At 39.9% G+C, this 24,961-nt stretch overlaps 1 protein-coding gene across 4 annotated transcripts in view; it reads left to right on the top strand.

The window, feature by feature from the left end:
• The window catches only part of GPR89A (G protein-coupled receptor 89A), a 56,240-nt gene that overhangs the window by 11,809 nt on the left and 19,470 nt on the right, over positions 1-24,961 (top strand). For 3 of the 4 annotated variants that reach the window (XM_081122036.1, XM_081122037.1, XM_081122035.1), the window contains exons 2-8: positions 6,554-6,613; positions 8,488-8,591; positions 10,595-10,701; positions 11,010-11,111; positions 16,864-16,984; positions 17,715-17,795; positions 23,823-23,932. In XM_081122036.1, coding sequence (XP_080978162.1) covers positions 6,554-6,613; positions 8,488-8,591; positions 10,595-10,701; positions 11,010-11,111; positions 16,864-16,984; positions 17,715-17,795; positions 23,823-23,932 — 685 coding nt within the window. The remainder of the gene's footprint in view (positions 1-6,553; positions 6,614-8,487; positions 8,592-10,594; positions 10,702-11,009; positions 11,112-16,863; positions 16,985-17,714; positions 17,796-23,822; positions 23,933-24,961) is intronic. The other variant, XM_081122038.1, reaches the window with a different exon arrangement.

The following is a 24,961-nucleotide window of genomic DNA, read 5'->3' as shown; positions in this document are numbered from 1 at the left end:
TTTTTTTTTTTTTATCTGTAGCTAATTTTCAATGTAGGAGTGATTTTTTTGATTTTTTTTTTGTAAAAGCAACTGTTATCTAACTCATCTTTTGAGCCTTCTGTACAGTCATAAGAGTTGCTAGTTCCAGAGTACATTCTAAGTCCCAAGGTCAAGACTGTATAATTTAAAAAATATTAACTCTCTGTTTTGAATAAGAAGTTGTGCACCTTTTATATGCAAAACTGTTTGAAAATGCTTTTTTTTCCTTCTGCTTGTTTTTCAGATCCTCTATAATTTTACCAGAATTCATATTTATCTTGGACTTAATTCTCCAGTTGCTTTTTTTTTTTTTGTATTAGTTGAGTAAAAGTCTTAAGCTTTTTTGTCAATGTGAAAGAAGTCCACAATGAAGTATTAAAGGTATAGATCTCTTCCTCTTTTTCTTCCGTTTCCCATCCTCTCATATATATTTATCATTTTCTCTTGTTTTCTTTTCCTTATATAAGTTCCATTTCAGGGCAGTCTAGGTGTTACATACTGTTTTCTTTTTTATCATCTACCTTCATCGTACCACTCACAGTCCTGAATGCCTAACTTCTCCATCCTCAGACATGACTCCATAAGTCATGTCAACGTAGCCTCTAAACTCGGAATTTAAGTATCTTCTCCAGTGGTGATTTATAATAGCCAGAGGGTCTCCTAGGTGTTCTAGGGGTATTTTCTCCTAATCTGCTCACCTCTTTCCTTTTCTTCTCAGTCTGAAACTACTTTCTCACACCCTCTTGTTTCTTTACCTACATACAAAACTCTACACTTGGATCACTGCTGTTGTTTGTCCACTACTAATTCAGGGCCTGAAGGCTGATGCGGAAAATCATGCAGCTGTGGAGATTACCAATGCCACGAGTTTATGGACACCCTCAGCTCTGAATCATTTTTTCTTTGACTTTAATTGGCAACTTGTTCCATTCCCCTCATTATTTCTCTGAGTCTTTATCACTCTCCTCAAAGTCCCTTTTTCCATCCTCACCTCTCTTACTCTCAGCAGATGACCTTGCCTCCTACTTTAGCAACTAAAGTGAGGCTGGAAGTGTGATCTCCTTCTACTTCCTACCTCTTAATCCAAGCAGTTACCATACGCACAACCCCTTCTTCCTTCCATGTCAGGAAATAAGGTGCTCCCTACACCTATTGAAAACCATCTTTGCCACCTGTGCCTTTGATCTTGGAGCAGCTTATTGTGAAGTGGCTGAAAGCACAAGCTTTTAGAGTCTGTCACTCAGACTTCAGATTGAATCCTGATTCTGATACTTACTGTAAACAGATTAACTTTTGTAAACCTCAACTTTCTCTGAAATGAGAGCAATCTAACCTACCTTATCAGGCTCTTCTGATTTAGTGACATTATCACACTAAGCACTCAGAGTTCCTGGAATATAGCAAATGGTCAATAAAGGATAGCTGCTGCTAATAATGGTAAATTAATAACATCGCCAACTCATCCTGATACCGGAAAGGGGACCTGGCCCTGAGAGGGCTTGCCTAGGGCCAGCCAGTAGTGTGTGGGTTTCTTGACTTCATGCAGGAAAGATTTCACATCACAAGTCCAGGTGAATTTTAGAGTGTGTTTATTAAAGCTGGGGACAGTGAAACAAGAAAGGGCTGGGGAAGTGAGCCTAGGCTGGTCTGCTTTGGCTCACTAAGAAGTCAGAGAAAAGGGGAGTTTGGGGACAGGTTCCAGGGGGTGGGGGGGTGTCTAGGGTGAACTGCCGCAGTCCATTGCTGCCTTGGTTGCAAGCCTCTTGGGGTCCATTAGAGTTTAGTAGATGCACGCCTGTGGGGGAAGAGGGAGACTTAAGGTGTAGGGATGCTCCTGGAGGGAGAGTGGTTTAGGGGAGGATCTCAGTAGAATATTCATCAGTTTTGTGTGGATGCACCAAAATGAAGATTATTCTCTTAACCTCATCTGTCCTTGGGTGTGGTTGGCAAGTGGTGCTAATTGGATTTCTGCTGTCTCCCTGAGTAGGGTGATTTAAGCTATTTACCCTCTGGTTGGGGAGGAGAAATGCAATTCATTTACTCTAGTCCCTAGTTTAGGGAAGATAGGATTTACTAGATGGCTGCAAACTGCTGTTTAACTCTCTGCCTCAGTTTCCCTATTCTGCGTGTCCTGCTTCTGGCCTGTCTCAGTCCTCCAGTGTCCCATCAGCTCCTTCTCATGTTTGTTTATCCTCTTACTCTGCTTTCTTCCTCTGGACCTATAAGCTTTACCCCACATTCTTCTCTAGGCTACTGTCTAAGAGAATGTTTTCTCTCTCATTCTTGGCTCTGCCTCGGGTAATTTGTGCTTCTGGTCTCGATTGCCTTACCCTCAGCCCGCTACAGTCTGGTTCCTGCCTCCGTCTCACTATTCAAACTGTTTTCCTTAAGGTCAGCACTGACCTCCCTTACCAAACCCTTTGAACGTTTTCCAGCCCGGCTTCATTTAATACTTTTTTAAACTCTATCCCCTTGGTTTCAGGAAACCATACTCTCCTGGTGTCTGTTCTTTCTCTGACCATCCCTTCGCTTTCTTCTTCCTGGTCTCTTTCCATTCCTACCCTCTAGTGTTTTGGTCTTGGCTTATGGCTCTCCTCACTCTACATACTATTCCTGAGTGATGTCATGTACTTTAGTGGTTTCAACTCTTAGGTGTATCTCAGCCCTGCCTTCAATCTGTCTTCTATATTGACCTGGGTGACCCGTAGGCACTTAGCATTTCTAAACGTGAACTTCTCATCTTCCCCTCTCCCACCCCCATTCCCAAACCTTTGCTTCCTCCAATATTCATTGTCTAGATTGGGCGCCTCACTCATCCTTGATTCCTCCCTGCTGATTTACCTTCTAGGTACTACTTAAATCCTCTCCGACAACTCTCATCTGCAACAACCTCTGTAATGTTTCTCTTTCAGCAGTGTTGTTTCTTTCAAATGCATCTTCGGTGTAGCTTCCGTAGTGCTCCATATAAAACAAACCCAGCCATGTCTTTTTCCCATTGAAATGACTCCTCATCACCTGTAGACTATAATCCAAGGTCCTTAGGGTGGCCTCTAATCCTCCTCACTAGCCTCATTTTTAAGCACTTCGTTCTTTGAATTTTGTCTTTCAGCCATACCAAGCCATGTATAGTTCCCAGCTTATGCCACACTGTTTCTTACCCTGTGCCTTTAATCGTGCTCTTTGCTCTGGGAAGAAAGCCCTGCCTGCCTACCCCACCCCTTGTCTTTTGCCTGCCTGACCCTTTTTCATCCCTTAGCAGAGTGATTTTTTAATATTTTAGAAGTGATGGAAACCTTTGAGTGTGTGCTAAATACCGTAGAACCTCTCTTTGGAGAAAATGCATATGATCCCCAAATTTGAACATACCAGGTTTTAAACCTAACCTAAAACCTCCTTCAGCTAAGGTATTATCTTCTCCAGAAAACTCTGTCCTAACCCACCATAGATTGGGTTGGTCTCCCTTTTTCATATTCATTAACAATATCATGTGCATATTTCGCTCATTGCATGTCCCATATTACATTAAAATTATTTATTTAGTGTCTTTACCACTATACTTTGATCTCCTTGAGGGTGCTGACTATCTTACTCATCTCTGTATCCCCAGCATCTAGCACAGCACATAGAAATTATTACACACACAAAAATTAAAGTTGAACATTCCCAAAGAACAAACCAGCATTCAGCAAACATTTATGGAGAGCCTGCTCTGTGCCAGGCATTGTGCTGAGTACTGAGGATTATTAACAAGACAAGCACGATCCTCCCAGAACTTACAATCTAATGGCTGAAGAAAGTATGTGTCTGTATGTCCTTGTTTTTTACTATGTACAATAAAAGAGTTTGTATGCTTCCATCTCTTCCCACGTCCCTGCCAGTTCCTCTCCTCTGTCACCAGCTTTTAGTTAAATATATTCTATTACGGTTTTAGTTCTAGTATTTCTGTGTTTAAATATCCTTTGTACCTTTACATATTTTTATATAACTTTGCACCTTTAAATGTCCTTTTATATCTGTTAGTTGACTTATCAGTTTTAATATTCTTTGGACTCAGGTTATGAAAGATAAGTTAATCTACACTTAAGTTACTTCCTGTCTTCTCTCCCCTTCTGTTTATCCAGTCATTTATTACTTACATTATTTCTAAGTTGTGGCTTAATTTTACATATTTCTAAAGTTGTTTTAGGCATGGCTGTACATTTTTAAAACTTCACTCTTGCCCCTAGTCTTTTTTTCTGTGGTTTTTCTAGTCATTTTGTAGTTGGCTGAAATTTCCTACAGTTTTTCTTTTACTCTGTCTTCTCCTATTCAGACTTTGTACCTCAATATCCCTGAATAGAAGTAGCAAGAATATTAACAGCAAGATTTATTGGGTACTTAGTGTGCTCAGCACATTTATTATTTGTTTTTGGTTTTTTGGTTTTTAATTTAGCTTATACAACTTTATCATAAATAAATGTTTGATTTTTTTTTTTTTTAATTTCTCCCATCCCCACTCTTCCCTCCCCTTTGGCAACCATCAGCTTGTTCTCTGTATCTGTTGGTCTGTTTTGTTTTGTTTGTTCACTTGTTTTGTTTAGATTCCACATGTAAGTGAAAGACAAATTGTGGATTTGTCTTTTTGTTTGACTTTTTTCTCTTAGCATAATACCCTTTAGGTCCATCCATGTTGTTGCAAATAGCAAGATTTCATTCTTTTTCTTGTTGAGTAATATTCGACTGTGTGTGTGTGTGTGTGAGAGAGAGAGAGAGAGGGAGAGAGGCATCTTCTTTATCCGTTTATCTATCGATGGATATCTAGGTTGCTTCCATATCTGGGCTATTACTAGTAATGCAACAATGAACATAGGGGTGCATGTATCTTACAGAATTAGTGTTTTTTGTTTCCTTCAGATAAATAACAAGAAGTGAAATTGCTGGGTTGTATGGCAGCTCTGTTTTTTATTTTTTGAGAAATCTTCATACTGTTTTCCATTGTGACTGCACAAATTTACAATCCCAGTAATGCCCATGAGGGTCCCCTTTTTTCCACATCCTTAACAACACTGTTGATCCTTGATTTATTGATGGTAGCCATTCTGACACGTGTAAGCTGGTATCTCATTGTGGTTTTATTTGCATTTCTCTGATGATTAGTGACATTGAGCATGTTTTCATATGCTTGTTGGCCATCTGTATGTTCCCTTGGGAGAAATGTCTCTTCAGGTCCTCTGCCATTTTTTAATTGGATTGTTTGGGGGTTTTTGGTATTAGGTTTTATGAGTTCCATATATTTTTTTGGATATTAACTCCTAATTGGATGTATCATTTGCAAATATCTAATCCCATTCATTAGGTTGTCTTTTCATTTTGCTGATAATTTCCTTCACTGTGCAAAAACTTTTTAGTTTGTTATTTTGATGTTTTGTTGAGTTTTAATCTTAAAAGGATATTGAATAAAAATGTATGTATTTAAATCAGACATCTAAAAAGTATGTGGTAAGTGCTTTGATAAGGGAAGTAAGGATAGAATAGGGATTGTATGAAAAGAGAAAGTTATTTTTATTTGGCAGGTCAGAGAATGCCTTCCAGAGGTATGTTAAAACCTGTAGGATAAGTAGGGAGGGGACTGGAGGGAAGTTCCTGTTAGAGGCCAACATCTGCAGAGGTCTTGATATGAAACAGTGTTGTGTCCAAAGAACCAAAGGCAGTTCCGTGTGGCTGAAAATGTGACTTTGGTGGGTAGGAGGACACAGCAAGAGGAGGAGGTGTCTGTTAAACTGCTTAAGAGTCCTCACTTGCTCCTCAACTCAGTGGGAAGGCATAAGGAATTTTACTCTTTAATAAGGTTCCTAGCCCATATAGGAGAAGAGGGGTTGTGCCAGAGTGTGTGTGCGTGTGTGTGTAAAGAAGGTTCTGTTTACTTGAGATAAACAAACCAGCTCGAGAGCACTGAACGGAGCTGTCATGTGGCTACTGCCTCTGATGCCCTCCCAAGCCAAACTGACACAGTGGCATCATGCGATCTCTTGGCTTTACACTGAGATGGAAACCACTTACATGGATTAGGAGGGATGGTAGAGAAGCTAAGAATGCCCCATGAAGGAAAAACCTATAAAAAATACCACTCTTTCTACTACTTTCTATTTTGTTTTTTTAATCTTCTTTCCCATGAAGTTGTTTTGTCTTTTTTTTTTTTAATATTTGCAAACAGGGATCATCTGTAAGTAAGCAAGTTTCACTGACTCCTTTTTTATTTGCTAACTTCTCTGGCTCATAAAAGGATTATCATTAAGATTATAGGAAAAACATATACTTTAATTTTTGTCTAACTTAAAAAACATTTTAAAACATGAATAACTTCAAAGATTGAAGAGCATTTCAATATCTACTCCCAATGTTGAGGATTTTAATGAATAGATCTTATATGAGTAGATCTCATCTTTAATGTCTGAAATAAACTAGTTAGCAGACCTTTTATCATAAAATACTCTATATAAGGCATTTATCAAAAGCTTATGCATATTTACTTTCTATCTCCTTTCTCCTTCAGATACTTTTCTTTGGATTTGGGTGGCTTTTCTTCATGCGCCAGCTGTTCAAGGACTATGAGGTGAGAGGAAATCATTCTGATGATGCTAATACTGTATGAATTTAAATTGCTTTAAAATGGGGCAAAAAGAAGGCTTCCATTAAAGAAAGGTCATGTTCACTTCCAAGATAGGAAGTTTTTGTCAAATGAGCCCTGTGTAATTCTTAACTTGCAGACTACGATTAGGCGTAGTTGATTTTTTTTAAAAGCAAGTCGTGTATATAGCCAAGAAGCCAGGTACAAGAAATGTCATGCCTTGGTTACATCAGTGTGCACACCAGTAGCAAAGACTTACTCTTTGGGAGAGAATTTAACTTATGTCTCATAAATGTTCCTGTTCATTTGGGCACCTGTCCGTCAATGTTAATGACCAATCTTACATCCTAAATTAATTCCAAAATCCTAAGGCTGGTCTGGTTCTTACCTTAAGCCTTGAATTCCGAAAAATATCAGCCTCGACTGGACTTTCCCTACTTACTCCTCTTTGTTTAGTAAAAGCTCAGCGGCTATCGGCTGTTTTGCGGCCCTTCCTAGAACATCCTCCATTAAACCTCCCTGGTGAGATTGGACTGTGGTCTGAAAGAGCCTGGGATTCTAGAGTTTCTGTTCTGCTCAATACTTCAAGACCTCCCAGGGAGGTTCCAGAACTGGTCCACAGTCTGCAGAATATTGAAGAAACCTCTTTAGCTCTAACGTACATATATATAACCTGCCATTTTTATTGTCACTGTGCCTCAGGAATTCTAAGTGCTACTTATGACCCTGGCACTTCATTTTCTTGTTCTTTAAATTCTCCCTCCATAGAGGATGAGAGTAATAGTGACCCATGATTCAGAAGCACTACCTACTTTCTTTCTTTTTTTTAATTTCTATTTTATTTTTTAACATATTTTTATTGAATTTATTGGGGTTACTTTGGTTACTAAAATTATACAGGTTTCAAGTGTACAATTCTATAATACATCATCTGTATATTCTATTGTGTGTTCACCACCCAAAGTCTAGTCTCCTTCTGTCACCATTTATCCCCACACCCCTTTACCCTCTTCTACCTGCCCCCACCCCCTTTTCCTCTGGTAATCACCATACTGTTGTCTATTTATGAGGGTGTATTTTGTGGGGTTTGTTTTTGCTTAATCCCTTTACCTATTTCACCCTGCCCCTCAACCCCTGTCCCCCTCTATCTATGAGTCTGTTTCTATTTTGTTTATTTATTTTGTTCATTAGATTCCACATATAATTGAAATCATATGGTACTTGTCTTTCTCTGACTGACTTATTCACTTAGCATAATACCTTCTAGGTCCATCCATTCTGTTGCAAAAGGTAGATTTCCTTCTTTTTACAGCTGAGTAGTAGTCTGTTGTGTAAATGTGCCACAGTTTTTTATCCACTCCTCTACTGATGGGCACTTGGGCTGCTTCCAAATCTTGGCTATTTTAAGTAGTGCTGCAGTGAACATAGGGGTACATATATTCTTTCGAATTAGTGTTTTGGGTTTTTTCAGATATATTCCCAGAAGTGGGATCACTGGGTCAAAAGGCAGTTCCATTTTTAATTTTTTTTAACTTATCTTTGTTATCAAAAGTATTACAGATGTCCCATTTTTTCATCCACTGACCCCCTCCAGCCTGCCCCCAGCCCAGCCCAGCCCTTCACTGCACTATAATTTTTTGAGGAAACTCCATACAGTTTTCTACAGTGGCTGCACCAATCTGCATTCCCATTACCTACTTTAATCTATTTCTTTAGCAACAGGCAAGTTACTTTTGTGGCCCTCTTTTAATGACTTGAGAATTTCTTCAAAATAAGTTTTCTGACTTGTAACCCAAAGATTATCAATTCAATATTTCATACAAGAAAGTGAGCCTTAGTCTCTCTTTGGCTTTTGGCAGGTACGTCAGTATGTCGTCCAGGTGATCTTCTCTGTGACTTTTGCATTTTCTTGCACCATGTTTGAGCTCATCATCTTTGAAATCTTAGGAGTGTTGAATAGCAGGTGAGTAAGCGTGTTCAGTAGCTCTCCTCCTGAAGAGGCCTATGGGACTTTCTTTGCAGTAGAAGACTTTCTTGTATCCCATAGCTGAAAAAATTAACCATGTGGGTAGTTCTTACTAACTTCATTAACTGTGTTGATTTCACAGGCATGACCAAGTCTGATTGAAATTTCAGTGTTCCTTAAGGATCTGTTTTAAAGCTACTCCTGTCCTCCTCCAGATAACATACCTGTTAGTTTATTAAACAGTCTACCCAAAATATTTCTTGCTTGTTAAATTGCAAGCTTGAGGGGTTGTTTTGTGTTGCCAGTGTTTGTATGTAGAGTATACTAGCTATTCTATATGGATTTTTGTTGTGATTTTTTATCACTACATGTAAATGTGTTTTAAGAATAAAGTGGCAGCAAAGGAACAGTGGCCTCTGCTGCCTACACTTCTGCCTGGAAGAAAGCTGCCCTTCCATCCCTCGCCCTGATGCCAGACAGTTCAGTTCCTCTCTGTAAGTCCCTAGTGCCTTTCCAGCTGCTGCCCAGCATTGGAGCTCAGAGAGTGAATCAACTCCAGAACCTGTTGGCAGTCCCCAGGAGCATTATAATAATCTATGTATGGAAAATCCCAGAAAATTGATCTTTTTATATTGCATATACTCCAAGGAGTGGATGAAGAAACTGAAAAGGGATTGGAAGGAATCACATTAAATATTGCTGGTAACAATCACTTAATGCCAATGGAAAGAGGAACAGGTGAAGATTTTTGGACTCTTCTCAGAACTTTAGAGAAGAATTGTATGTTAGATATCACCCCATAAGTGATGTGAGTGCATACTATGCTGCAAAAGTGCTTCAGAAACAGTCCCATTACTTAAACCTTATAATGATATTCTCCAGAGCAGGAGGATTGATTGCTAAAGCACAGCATAAGAATACAACTCTGAAATACTTAAGAATGACTGGAGCCCTGGCCGGTGTGGTTGGGCATCGTTTGGTTGGGCATCGTTCTGCGCACTGAAACGTAGCCAGTTTGATTCCCCATTAGGGTGCATGCCCAGATCGCAGGCTCAATCCCTCCTCTCTCTCTAAAAATCAATTTAAAAATCTTTAAAAAATAAAAGAATGACTGGAAACAAGATTGAAAATAAAGGTGGAATGTTTTTTGCTGCAATGCTACAAGTTAATTCATCCTTAGTATGCATTGACTACATTCAGAATACCAGTTTTCAAAGGAGAATCTTGGCCCTGACCAAGAGTATTTTTTTGTTCACTGCTGAGCAGAAGTAGTGTGGCCTCCTCTTCAAAAATATAATCTTGTTAGGATCCTTAATTTTCTCAAGAGAGTGTCACTTTACCCTCAGCTCAAAAGACTGTTAAAATGCATGGATCACTTTTGATTGGCACTATGGATTACACTTGTCCTCTCAAGCTCACTGCTCCCTCCCCATTTCAGAGCTGAACTGCTAAGTATGACTGCCTGGAGGATGTGTAGCTTTCTTGTTTCCCTGGAGGCTCTAAAGTGGGTGAATCCAGATGAGCAAAAAGCTGTCAGTATATCTAGACTAAGCGATACTGGCTCCCTGTAGGGCGGCCTTTACTGGATAGCTCTGTTTTATGATTCCTGCCATCTGTACTAAGGGGAAACAGTACGAAACAGTCTCTGAAACTCAGTGATGTTTCTCTTGAAAGGATGGTGTTGATGACATTGTTAATTGCCCTCACATCTTCTTCCTTTTGAAGTCTTTGAAAAAATTTCATTGTGATTTTGGTAATAATTCAGTAATAATAAATCAGTAATAATTATGCTTCCTTTAAGCAATTGTTAAGATGATTATACATACCTTTTGGAACTTTATTTTTTTAATCTCTATAAATGAGCAGATGGTATCAGCCTAGCTGACTAATTAGATGGGATATACTAAGTACTGAGTTCAAAGAGCAAGAGATCCTTTGGAAGACTAAAAGGATGAAAGTTGCTGTCTTCTCCTCGTGATAGTCTTTGGCATTTATTTCAGCTCCCGTTATTTCCACTGGAAAATGAACCTGTGCGTAATTCTACTGATCCTGGTTTTCATGGTGCCTTTTTACATTGGCTATTTTATTGTCAGCAACATCCGACTATGTGAGTAGTTTACCTTCTCATGTTGGCTCATACATTGAGGCTGTGGGAAGCTTTATTTCTACATTACTTTCAGTAGCTGTTGTTTGGGGCCACCTCACACACAACATCTTAAAAAGGTTGGCACAAAATAAATAATGAATGAATGAAAGTGGTAAGGATGCTTTCTCTAAAAGTTGTATTGTTCCATTGTTCATTTGCCTAGTGAACAAGCCAGCCAAATGTTAATTAGCATTACCCCTTGGCTTTTAAGTAGAGCAAGTCTTTAGCATGTACCTATTTAACTTACAGACTTGTCTCCTCTTTCTTAGTGCATAAACAGCGACTGCTTTTTTCCTGTCTCCTATGGTTGACTTTTATGTATTTCTTCTGGAAACTAGGAGATCCATTTCCCATTCTCAGCCCCAAACACGGTGAGTGTGTATGTGGTGGAGAGGGGGAATGGGTTGTTTATAATTTTCTGATACTGAAAAAAATAATTTTTAAAAACTTCTGATTGTGAGAAATATAGCAAATTATGTCTGAAAATTTTATGGTTTTTAATCAAATTGTGCCTTCACCCTAGGTGTTACATGCTGATTTCTAGAACAGACTTCTTTCATTTGAGAACAGGAGTTTTTGACCTTAGGTTAGTGTTTAAACTTCAGGAGAGTAAGGAGTAGATAAAGGTGTCCTTAACTTAAATCTCCTGATACTATATGCAGATTATGGAAATATATTTGTATGTGTGTTTGGAGGTGGGGTGTCTATAAGCTTTTATCAGATTCCCAAATGAGTCTGTGACCCAGAATATCAATGGCCACTGCTAAAGTGATGCTAAAGATTATCTTCAGGGAGAATATGTATTTGAGGAAGGAACAGTGACATAAAACGCTCACAATTAATAAAAATAGAAAAGCTTTCAAGAAACAGTATCTCTCCTCACAGAAGAAAGTTCATTTTAAATACAAGAATAGGTCATGAACAGAGTCCAAATTTCTGTGCTAAAAGCCATAAACAAAAATCTCTTGGCTAACAAATTCTTGTAGAACTACATCAGAAATACATATACAAACCCATCTAAAATAAATTGGAGAGCTCACCTGCAGCTTTCATACTGGAGCTTTTTAGAGATTATATATATATATATATAAAACTTTTCTGCTCTACCAGGATTCTTATAACAGAAAACAGTCTAAGTAGTTTAAAGCAGAAAGTGATATATTACTGAGTTTTAGGGAGTTTATAGAATTTCTAGGAAAGTGGAGACATGAAGCTTAAATGCTACATAGTGAAGAGAAACATCCTAGGAATACCACAGTACTAAACTAGAAAAAATCCCACTGAGGTTATCACCTGCCACTCAGGACCTATGACATCAGGGGCCAGAAGAACCTGGGCCCCAGCTGCTCCAGCCCCCAAGTGCTGTTATTATTCCTACACTATTTACTAATGCATTTGGTCTCATGCGGGCATGTGAATTTGATGCAGCACTGGTAACATTCAGACTCTTACCTTCGGAGAAACCTAGGAAAGAACTTTTGCTTTCTGCCAGATTCTATAGTATAAGAAAACATGCTAGAAAGGGGTTGGAATAGTGTTAAATGAACCAGCATCTAGAATCTGCCTTCTCTCTCAGGCATCTTTCCATGTCTACTCATTTCCTGTATCAGGGATTTGGGAGAGAGGTTATGAGACTCTCCTGCAGGAGGAACAGAAGAAATGTGTAAATTTTAAAAGCATATGCAACATCATAAACAACTGTATATTTTATAAACTATTTTGAAATTTCAAATAACATTTTTAAAAGACCAAAAAGTTAAGAAACATTAGCCCACCAAAAACATTCAAACTCAACATGGCATACAAGACCCTCCACAGCCTGACTTGCTCTGTGTGTCTGTCCTCCAGGCCTCCCAAATTACTTGAAGTTTCTGGAGCTGTTCTATCAGCCTGGACAATCCCTTACCCCTTGTCTACCTGGAAAGTGCCTGTTTATTCTTTCAATAGTCAACTCTTGTCAATTCCTCTAAGAAGATTTTCTTGGCCATCATAAGGGAATATTAATTGCTCCCATCTCAATGTACTTGTATCTCCTATAAAATTTATAATTACTTGTTTTCTTTTCTACTTGCTCATTCACCTATGAGTTCTCTGATGTCAGAAACTACATCTTATTTATCTTTGTACCTCTAGTGCCTAGCGTGGAACCTAGCAGTAAGTTTTTATTACCCGTTTATTGAATCAGTGAATGAAAAAAATTTTAAGTCTTGCCAAGGAAGTAGATGAGTTCAGGAAAGTAACTAACACTCTAGATAGGAATTTAGGATTTGACAATATGGTCAGCGTGCCCATTTCAGTGTTGGGAAAGATTTGGAGAAGAGAGGCCCTGATAATATAGCTCTCATATAAACTATATCAAATAAACCCACAGAGAGAGAGATTTGCTTGTGATGTTAGAAATGAGGGACAAGAGTTATAAAAGGCTCCCAGGGCTGCTTATGATAACACAAGGTCACATTCAGTCCACAGATGTGACTGAAGCCACTCTCCAGCGTTTATCCTGTGAGCAGTCAGCCCATATGACCAGGGCAGCCAGACCTTGCCCAAGGAGAAAGAAGGCTGTCCTATCTATCGGACTTGAACCTCTCCCCTTCTCTCAGTTCTATGGGAATATCCTAAAGGACACACTGAGAGGAAGAGCTAGGGAAATCGTTTCTGTTTCAGTCTTACCTTTGTGCTCCAGTAAATAGGTATTTTGATTTTATGTCCAAATGTTCAGGTATCTAAGTTATTTGACCCTTAAGAGAAGTAAGATAGAAGAAAAGTTTTGAGAGTGGCTGAGAAACAGCCAGACTTACACTTTGTAGATAGTATCTACAAAGTACTTTAAACCAGGGAACGTATTCAATAAAGGGACGCCACCTTAAGCAGGATAAAAGTAAAGGAGACATTTTTCTGGGTTTTTATATTTAATAACCTGTATTAATCTCTTGGATATTTTCTATGTTACTGGGTGATAATTACATACCCATAGTCAACAAATATTTGTTAAACATTTCCCACGTGCCAGGCTGTCAGGAAAACAGGTCAGTAAGGCACGATTCTTTCCTGTAAAGAGGTGCCAGCCCGGGAGGGAAAGTAGAATCAGCGGGATTTGGATGAGGGCTCACTCATTCGCTTGACACCCACAGCTGTTCACTGAGCACCTGGCGTACAGGAAGCGCTGGGGATACAGCAGGAACAAAACCAACTTGCCCTCTGCCTTCCTGAAAGTATAACCTGGCAGGGGCACTAAACAGTAAACAAGTAAATATGTAAACAAGTAGTTGCTGGTTGTGACCACTGTCATCAGGGAGCAAGCACGCAGCTCTGAGAGAGGAAAATGAAGACAAGGGCATCATTAATCGAGTGGCGAGTCAGCCTTTCTGCATTAAACTGAGATTTAAGGGACAAGGCCAAAGGTGGACCCAGCGAGAAGGCACAAGAGGCATCATGTAAAGCTTCGAGGTCAAGAAGACTCGGTGTATTCCAGGGAGAATAAGAGAGTGGAGAGTAGTGGTATGGATTTTTAATTTTGGTGACTAGATAGTTGATGATGTCATTTTCTAAGGTAGGCCACGCAGAAGAAGGAAGTTCATTTGAGCTTGGGATATGTTGAATTTGAGTTACCGATGCACATCCAAGTGATGTTCAGTAGGCAACCGGATACAAAGTCAGGAGCTTCAGAGAGAGAGATGGATTCATCAGCCCTCATGGAGCTAACTCCTGGAATTGAAAAAATTAGACTAGGCATCATCAGCTAAATGCCGTTAGGTGAAGCTGGGGAAACGGGGGAGATCACCCAAGGAAGATGTGGAGACTGAAATGAAAGAGAGGATTCTGGCCCATGCAGAGCAAAAGACCGAAAAAAAAAAAGCAACTGGAAAAGTAAAAGGGAAAACTGAGGGAAATGGTAATATGAAAGCCAAGAAAGGAAAATAATTTTAATAGGAACAATTCCTTATCTTAAAAGATCAAATAAAACAAGGATTGGAAAGTGTCATTGAATTTGCAGCCAGAAGAAAACTCATGACCGTATGATAGGAATGGGTAAGAGCCCAGGCCCTGGAGCCAGACTGCTTGGGTTTGAATCCTCACCTTCCACAGTTGCCCTGTGGCCTCGACTGAGTTACTAACCTCTTCATGCCTCCGTTTCCTCACTGTAAAGTGAAGTTTTTAATATCTACCTCATAGGGTTGTTAGGAGGAGTAAATGAAGTAATGCAGTAGAAAGCTTAGAACAGTGCCTGGTACGTAGCAGGTGGGTCATGACGTCATGAATGTTACTGTTGTGTTGCCAGTACTGTTATTAGTGAAAGCAGATTCCTTCAGTGTGGAAGATTGGGACGAAAGCTGAATTGCAGCCAGTTGATTAATGAATGCAGGTGAGGAAGAGGTGACAGGGAGTGTAAACTTCTCTCAAGAAGCTTGGCTGTTAAGGGGAAAATAGAGAGGATTGGTAACTAGAGGTAAACTCAAGGCCAAGGGCAGACTTTTTCGTTTAATATGTCTTTATTGATTTCAGAGAGAGGAAGGGAGAGGGAGAGAGAGAGAGAAACATCAATGAGGAGAGTCACTGATTGGTTGCTTCCTGCACGCCCCCCACTGTGCCCTGACCCATCATTGAACTTCGATTTCTGGATCATGGGTCAATGCTCAACCACTGAGCCACACCAGCTGGGCTAAGGGCAGACTTTTTCTTAGGAAAGAGACTTGAAACTGAAGGGATAGAACCAGGAAAAATTGGAGATACCAGAGAGAGGACAAGCAGTGGAAGAAGATTCTGGAGGAGTCGGAAAGGGAATAAAATCAGAAGCACAAGTAGAGCAGTCTTAACTTTGAACACCGTTTTGTTCCAGGGGGACAAGTGGGGAGGATGCTGCAGATGTAAATATTAGAGTAGGGTGGAGGTAGTCATGCCTAACAACTTATTTCTTACATAATAAGGGCGTTAGCTATGGCGAACAGGATTGGAAAAATGGATTAGAGAGTGTCTGCTGAGGGGAGTGGGAGCAGATGGCCGACCAAGGGCAAGAAAAAGATTCCTCAGTAGTGTTGGGAGCTCTGTTAAGACTGGAGGCCATAAGTCTTTAATGGCACCAATATCATATGCTTTCTAGCAACTTTAGGCAGCTCAGGTGTGGGCACAGGGAGGGCAGAGTGTTAGATTGACCGGGTCGGGAGTTTGCATGACCAGCGCCTCAGGAGAACGGTAGAGGGTGAGCGTCCTGGAGAGAAGCTGAAGCAGGCAAGCCTGGAGTCCAGGCTCGGCGCAGAAGGAAGTGGAAGGTGGCGGAGAGCAAAGAAACCGAGGCCGGAGTCCCATGGAGCTCTGGAGCGGCCTGGTGGAAATAAGAGGCCAGGGGACTCAAACACTGGAATTTGTGGGTTCAGAGCTGAGGGAATTTCTGAATGGCCTCTCAGACAGATGGCCATAGAAGTAAATGGCTGAAGTGGGTTGTATCCTAGAAACAGAAAGTGAAAAACAAAACTATTTTTCCTGTGACACCAAATGTTCCGAGTTACTCGTCAGCATTGCTTTCTCTCATCCCACACACATCAACAGCAGCATTTGCTTTAACCACTGAGCTGATTTCCAGCATCTCGAATAGGGAAATGATTGATAATTAGAATACCATCGATAATCTAAAATTCATGTCTTTGCCTTTGAATTACTTATTCATCCTTAAATTCAGCCCATTTTTAGATGCATTATGCATTTATTGGTGGCAAAAGTGAATGACAGATAAGCTAAAGAGCTTATGACCTACAGGGGAATGTACATATCGAAGGAGATCACTTTTTTATTTTTTGTTTCTTGTGTTTTTTTCATTTGCCAAAACTGAAAGTACTTTAGTTTGTTAGACTTCATACCGCCTTGAGTAAACAGTCAATAGTGTTACTTACAATTATTGTTGCTATTATTTTATTATTACCATCACCCAATAATAGTGATGATTCTGGAAGCATATGAGATAGGTAGACTTTTATATATTTATTGTAGATGATCTACATAGTAACAAAACCTGGCCTCTGTAAGTGAGTTCTGTGTAACAGCTGCTATTTTCAGTGATGTTTCCTTTCGCACTGCAGATGAGGCCACTTCATCTCCATTACCTGCTTTAATGTGCTTGGATGTTTTTAGGGATCTTGTCCATAGAACAGCTCATCAGCCGGGTAGGTGTGATTGGTGTGACTCTCATGGCTCTTCTTTCTGGATTCGGCGCTGTCAACTGCCCCTACACCTACATGTCCTACTTCCTCAGGTAATGAGAACTTGGTCCCTTTTTTCCCCCTTTACTGCCTTTTTATTATTTTCCTCCATCCTTATGGACATTGACCTAGGGATCTTTCTAAATAAGTCTTATTACTTACATTGCTTGCTCTTATTTGTCCTACATGTATTTATTTTAATGGCAATTTCAATTTGACCCTCTCCATCCCCAACTCACCCCACCCCCTTTTTCTTTTCTTTTTTTTTTTAATATATCTTTATTGATTTCAGAGAGAGGAAAGGAGAGGGAGAGAGAGAGATAGAAACATCAATGATGAGAGTCATTGAGGGAATTGAACCCTGATCGCCTGGATCCTAGGTCGACGCTCAACCGCTGAGCCACTCCCGGCCGGGCCCACCCCTTTTTAAAGGCACATTTCTAGTGGGCAGTAATGTGAGCTAATCCCAACAAATGAGTTCCTCCCAAAAGTAAAAGGCAATGCCGAGTCAAAAGTGTGCTTACACGTGCACGTGAATGTTGCTAGATGAAAGCTAAGAAAGACTGTAAGAGAACTACTTACCTTGCATTGCCCTGAGACCCCAGAAGTATTAACTAAAAAAATGACAACAAAAGCACTTTTGCTCATTTTAATGTTTTCTAGAAAAAGACAGGTTCTTGTGTTGCTGGGTAACAATTGAGGAGTGTGTGTTTCTCCAGCTGCCTTGGATTATGCCCAAGGATGGGACCCCAAAACAGTGCTAACAGTTTGTGCTCATTATAGGAATGTGACTGACGTAGATATTCTAGCCCTGGAACGGCGGCTGCTCCAAACCATGGATATGATCATAAGCAAAAAGAAAAGGTAAGATAGCAACGCATTAAAAAACTTGTACTGTTAGAATTTCTCAGCAAGAAAGTTTGATTGAATTGGTGCTAATGGGGAATTTCATCTGACTCATTTTCACTCTAAGTCAAGTTGTCATCAAAGACTTACTGTCTAGTCCTGTGTGAAAAAATTTTTCAAATATAATCCTGACTTTAGATAAATTCTCTTGAGGTGAATTGTTAGAATAACGTATTTGAAGGTGTTCTACATTGGATGTTTAAAAGTCTATACTCCTGAATTTTTACAAACTTTTTCATGCCTGACTTCCACCTTTTCAACTTCCTTTCTCTAACCACTTTAAAAAATTCTTCAGGTCTTCAGCTTTTGTTGTTGTTTTTACTATTTTAAAAGTATATTTGAAATGTATGTTTTCAAAGTGGCATTTCTAGAAACTGTACCACAATGGGTAAGAGGATGAGCTCTAAACTCAGGCTGTCTGAATTTGAATCCTTGGCCTACAGCTCAGAGTGATCTTAAACCAGCTACTTTATCTCCTTATGTCTTGGTTTCCTCATCTGTAAAATAGAAATAATAATAATGAACTGACATGTAGAGGTCTTAGAACAATGAGTTATACACAGCCAAGGAAAACTATTAAATGTATTAATAATCTCTGCATAATAATCATTTGGTTTTAATGTTTTACCTTCATTTATTCATTCATATATTCATTCACTTAATAATCATAGAAAGCCTAGTTTATTCCAAGCACTGTACTAAATGCTGAATAGAACATAGAAATACAAACATGAACAGGATAATCAGTTTCTGCCTTCATGAAGCTTATCAGTCTCCTGTCTTTATTAAAGTTATTATTGCCCATATAAAAATGGTGACATAGAGGTTTTAAGTTGCATGAGTGTTTTTGTGTTTCATGCTTCTTCCTTCAACACTTTTTATAGTAAGAGCCATGGTCAAATCAAAGAAGCCTTAATATAAGAAATAGCAGTAGACATTAGAATGATAAAGAGGCCCAGATTCACCAACTAATTATTTGTCTCCATTTCTATACACTTTGCTAGAATATTGAAAGTAGATACACATATGTATACATTTATTTACTTAAATGTTTCATTTATGTTTATTCTATACAGTTTATTTTACATGAATGAGTATGAACGCAGATTTTAAAAACATAACAATAAAAGCAACAGTATTCAGTATTGGAAGACACTTATATAGAAACAATCCTATTTTGATTCCTAAGAACATTCTCCCTTCTACTATATTTCTCTTATTCATACCAAGAAATGAATATAAATTCATTACTCGTGTCAAGTTTGGATGTGCACGTTTCAGCCACCTTATCACTAGTCATGGTTCGTAATTGATTCTGATGTTCCCCTATAGACCTTGTCTCATCGGGATCTGTGATGGTTTGTGGTCCTGCAAGTGGTCTTATTAATTCATCGGAGTGGTTCTCAGGTGAATCGGCCTCCCAACTTGACCGAGTTACCACAGTTATTTACCGGGGAGCCAACAGGGCAGACGAACAGCTGCATGATAACACTGGGGCCCTTGCGATTCATACAATGCCCTTGTTACTCACCAGTATATAGGAAAACTGTTTTCACAGACACTCATAGACTGTCTTCCAATTTAACAGCAGAGGACCACAGTGAGATGAGACACAAGAAAAGTAACGTCTGTTACAAACGAAAAGGTTAATGGTTGACAATGGGGACAGGAAAAAGGCATGCTGTCTTCTCACTTGGAACACTGAACAGAAGACGAGCTTTGTAGTATTAGGGAGACATTCAAGAACTTAGTTCAGGCAGTGAACATGCCGGTTTAGTGATCAAAGCCTTTCAGCTTTTTCTGGTTGAGAGAATTAGTTATTTACTTTGTTTTGTTCTTCTGTTGACTTAGATATTGAAGCTTTTGTGTTGGTAATCTACAGTATAGCTGAAAAATGGTCTCTGTTCACAAACAGTAGCAGGGCAATTTTGAAATTATGGTTTTGTGGAAGATAGAAAATGTAGCTGTGCAACTACACCATGGTATAAAGAAAAGAACCTGAACTAAACAATCACGTTACAATAAACATGTTAAGTGATCTTGAGCTAATACTCATTTGTAGAATGACAGGGTTGATTAAAGGGTCTATGGGATCCCTTTCAACCCACAAATTCTGAATTTATAATATTTCACATAGCTTGTGACATGCAAAAGAAACTAGAGCTATAACATGTAAAAGTTAATGCAAGCTATAACTATAAAGAAAACAATTTTAACCTCTATCCTTGAGTTAGGATTTTTTAGTGTCTCTTTTGAAAATTTGTAGGGATAGAGAACAAATACATATTCACTGGTGAAATTTCAGCACCAGCCCCAGCTGCTGTCAGACTGTAGTAGAGGGAGTTTCCAGGAATGGCACTAAATAAAGATGTCAAGCAATTCCTTCCACAGAAAATCATCAAACTGGAAAAATTATTAAAAGCAAATATTTGAAAGCACTGGAAAATAAACAGAGACAAGTAGAAATCTGAGAAGAGTGTCAGGTAACTGCATGTTTGTGGCTTTTTTGCCCAAGGGTGCTCTTCAACCATCATCCACCCTCCCAGCATCCACTCAGGTACACAGATTGATAGAGTTCAAATCAGTAAAGTAACTGGACATCTAAAAAGAAAATGTTGGAAGCAAGAGAAATGCAGAAGGATAAGATCTAGAATCCAAGTATAAACTCTGCCCAAATCTGTCTCATCATTAAACAATACATATGCTGAGTAAACACCAGACAGCCTAAGAAAACATAGGCAGAAAACTAGAAGGGGGTCTACTCTTGAGACAAAATTGCCAATCCACAAAGGTTTCATGCTGTACGATTCTATTTCTATAACTTTTGTGAAGTGACGAGATGGAAATGGAAAACAGATTCGTGGTCGCCAGGGTTTAGAGAGGGGTTGGAGGTAGGAGGGAAGTGGGCTGTACAAAGGCCACATGAGTGATGCTTGTAGTGGTGGAAATGTTCTATACCTTGGCTGACCAGTGACAATACCCTGGTTGTGATACTGTGCTATAAATTTGCAAGATGTTTCCACTGGAGAAAGCTGAGGAAAGCATGGGTGGGATCTCTCTGTATTATTTTACAACCACGTGTAAACCTATAATTTTCTCAAAATAAAACATTTCATTAAAAAAGAAAAGTATGCTCTCGCCAGTGTGACTCGGCTGAGCATCGTCCGTGCACCAAAAGGTCACCAGTTTGATTCCCAGTCAGGGCACATGCCCAGGTTGCGGGTTCAGTCCCGTCGGGGCATATATGGAGGCAACCAATTGATGTTTCTCTCTTACATTAATATTTCTTTCCCTCCCCCTCTCTCTCCCTCTCCCCCTCTCCTCCTCTCCTTCTCTCTTCCTCCCCTTCTCTCTTCCTCCCCTTCTCTCTTCCTCCCTCCCTGTCCCTCTCCCTCTCTCCCTCCTTCTCTCCCTAAAATCAATAAACAAATCCTCGGGTGAGGATTGAAAAATAATAGTAAGCCCGGCCAGTGTAGCTCAGTGGTTGAGAGTCGACTTATGATCCAGGAGATCACTGTTCGATTCCCAGTCAGGGCACATGCCCGGGTTGTGGGCTCGATCCCCAATCTGGGGCATGCAGGAGGCAGCCAATCAATGATTCTCATCATTGATGTTTCTCTCTCTCTCCCTCTCCCTTCCTCTCTCTGAAACCAATAAAGACATATTTTAAAATAAATAAGTAAATAAATAGTAATGAATTTTAAAAAGAAAAGTAAAAACAAAAAAGAAAAAAGAAAAGTAATTTCTGACTTCACACCAGAAATGATGGAGACCAGAAAACTACTGTTTTCTGTAGCATATTTAAACCATAGTAAACATTTTCAGTCTTTTCACTTGAAGATTTTTCAGCATCTTCACTCGGAGACGACCAGTAAACCTCAGCCAAGTGCGTATGTTTTTCCAGATTGTGGGTTTTTTAAAGGCATTCAGCTAATAATTCTTGTTCTGGACCTACCCGTTATAAAGAGACGATAGTCCTGGTCAGCGTAGCTCAGTGGTTAGAGATTCGGCCTGCAGACCAAAGGGTCACAGGTTCAATTCTCTGTCAAGGGCATGTACCTGGGTTGCAGGTTCATTCTCCAGCCCCAGTTGGGGCACATGCAGGAGGCAAGCAATTGATGTGTCTGTCTCACATTGATGTTTCTCTCTCCCCCTCCCTCCCTTCCACTCTCTAAAGCAATCTATTGAAAAATACCCTTCAGTGAGGATTAACAACAGCAACAGAAAGAGACAGTAGTGGTGATGACCATGGTGGTGGTGATAGTGAAGAACAGTTCACGACACCGTCAGCTGCTGCTATAGCACCTCACTGCTTTTCATTCCTTTTTACTGCATCTCAGGAAGTTTGTCGTACTTTCTTTTTTAAACATATTAATATGTTTAATATTAATTATTTAATATTAATATTAAACATATTTTTATATGCAGCTTATCTAAGAAGAGGAAATTGGTTCAGAGGCAAAAGATAAAGTTGAAAGTGAAAGTGAATTGTTTAAAACAAGCCCATGCTTGTCTGTGTGCAGCCAACACACTTCCAGTGACTGTACCTCTCTGCCTGTTATGGGGCCACAATTCAGCGTCAGTCACCTCTGCACAGTCCACCAGTTCCACTCCACAGCCCGCCCGTTTGCTGTGCTGTAAACACTGACACTAAGGAACCCAGAAATGGGCTCTGCGCGCCCTCTCCCCCCACCTCCCCATTACCAGTGCGGTGAGCTGACCTGAGCTTTAAAATGAGTAGGATAGAACTTCTGTTTACGTACTTGTCCTAGCTTCCCCGACATGAAGACAGAAAAATGGTTCTGAGTCTTGTCAAGTCCAAGTCTCCCTAGGTCTGATCCTCTCGGTTATTCACGACACCTCCAGCAGTGCCGATGACGGTGAAAGTGTGTAATTATGGAGAAGGCAGGAGGAGCTGATTGGAGCCATGTTCCCTTCCCTCATTACCAGGCAGAGGTCATTTTGAGGAGGAAATAGTCAGCATGGCCAACACACCTAATATTCTTTATTGTTAATACCATTTTTGCCAATAGCTTAAAAAGTTTAGCCCCCAGAAATACCATTTGCATAAATGCCAACGCTGCTGCTTCCTCCTCCTCAGCACTTCTGTCTCTTGTCACCCAAAAATATCCATCTGAGTTAAATTTTTCTTTAGTCCTACTACTCTGTTTTTATTAAATTCATACTGGTTTATTTTAGGCCCGCAGGCTTTGGCCCATTATACCCTTCAAGTAACCATTTATGCACAAATGACCTTACTTTTCCTCACAAAGACCCTGTTCTTAATACCCGTGAGGTGGACTGGACCGTGCCAGCAGCTACCACTGAGGCAGTGGGTTCTCCATAGACAGAGCACAAGAGGAAGGCGTAGTGTGCTTCCTGGTAGCTCATTCAGTAGTGGGAGGAGATTGGAGTCAGAGGAGGAGGCTGAGGCTGTAGAAGAGTCCGGGTTTGTATGATCTGGCTGGGTTCTCTTTTTTGTCTGCTTTTTTGAGTGCCTACTCTGTACCTCGTCCTTTAGCTAGATGTGTTAGCTATTATTTTATTTTGTCCTTAAATGATAACAGCAATAATTATTAATATGTGTGGAGCACTTTGTAGTTGACAACATGAATTCGTATATATTATTTCACTGATCTTCACAACTATCCAGAGATGAGGAAATGAAAACTCTTAAGAAATGAAAACAGCTTCCGAGTGCCAGAGCCAATCCTCAAATTTATTACCTACTCCAAATTCCACGATCTTCACCTGGGCCACATTGCATTGTGGAGAGTCTAGTTTCCCTTCCATTGTAAGATGTGGAAAAGGGACTCCGCAGTTTGCACCCTTCCCTGAACCTCAGCAGGTAAAAGAGTCAGTTATGAGACTAGAAAGTGGCTGAGAATAACTATGAGGGTTATGCTTCCTTGCTGAGGTTTGTTTTGTTTTTTGGTTGGTTGGTTTGGTTGGTTATTTGGGGTTTTTGTTTGATTTTCATTTCAGGATGGCAATGACACGGAGAACTATGTTCCAGAAGGGGGAGGTGCATAACAAACCGTCAGGATTCTGGGGAATGATAAAGAGTGTGACCACTTCAGCACCAGGAAGCGAAAGTATCCTTTATCCCTCTGCTTGATTCTTTCCCAGTTACATTTGATATTCAATATTATACTGGTTTCAGGTGTGCAGCATAGTGATTAGACATTTATGTGTATAACTTACGATGTGATCCTCCTGATAAGTCTAGTACCCAGCTGGCACCATTCATTCTTTTTCTCAACTCTGGACCAAGGGCCAGAGAAGAAAGTAGTGTTGGGATCGCCTCTTCTCAGGTAGCTGACTGCATCCAGAGTCCAGCTGGCCAGAGCTAGGCCTAGGAAACACAGTGTGTACAGGGTCACCTTTCCAACACCCATAGACGATCATACCATCATAGAACCATTGTCTTTGAGCTGAAGGGATCCTAACAAGTGAGCCTTTCCTTTACAGATGAGAAAATAGACCCAGAGGAAGTTAAGTCACATAGTGGTTTGTGGCAAAGACAGAACCAGAACTGTGGTCTCCCTTCCTTAGTTCTTTCTGCTACACTACTGCGTTTTCCAGCTCTGAAAAACAACTACAAAACACAGTGGCCCCCTAACATGGATGGTTTGTATAGGAGATAGTAAGGGCCCATTTCTAAAGCAATCAGTTTTCCTAAACAATTTGTAAGCAGCTCTGTATCTCCAGGGACTTTTTGTTCTGAAAATCAAGGAGATTGTGTTAATGGGTTATTCTTGGCCCAGCTGGTTACAGTGTTAAACTAATTCCCAAACTGAGTAACCAAACCTGTTTGTGGCTATCAGACTATTAGGTTAAAACTTCAGAGACGCAGGGCCGAAACAGCAAAATCCTTCTTCCCTGGCCTGGGGAAGTACAGGTTCCCTTTTGCTTCAATTGGAGGCAAAGGATGTAATCTGTTCTTGTTATAAATTATGACATATCTTTCTGGAGTCAAATGCAGGTAAGAATTGGACCGAAGACAGGTAGGATGACCAAAGGAGAGGGGGAAAAAAGGATTACTTTAAATTCAATTACTTTAAAGCCAATGCCTCTGTTTTAGAAGGGGCTGTCTTTACTATTTTTATTACTGAAAAATCCAT

Source organism: Miniopterus schreibersii (assembly GCF_964146895.1).
Source record: "Miniopterus schreibersii genome assembly, chromosome: 19".
In the NCBI taxonomy this organism is placed as follows: domain Eukaryota; kingdom Metazoa; phylum Chordata; class Mammalia; order Chiroptera; family Miniopteridae; genus Miniopterus; species Miniopterus schreibersii.
The sequence above is the reverse complement of the archived record's forward strand: the minus strand, read 5'-3'. Positions and strand labels throughout refer to the sequence as shown.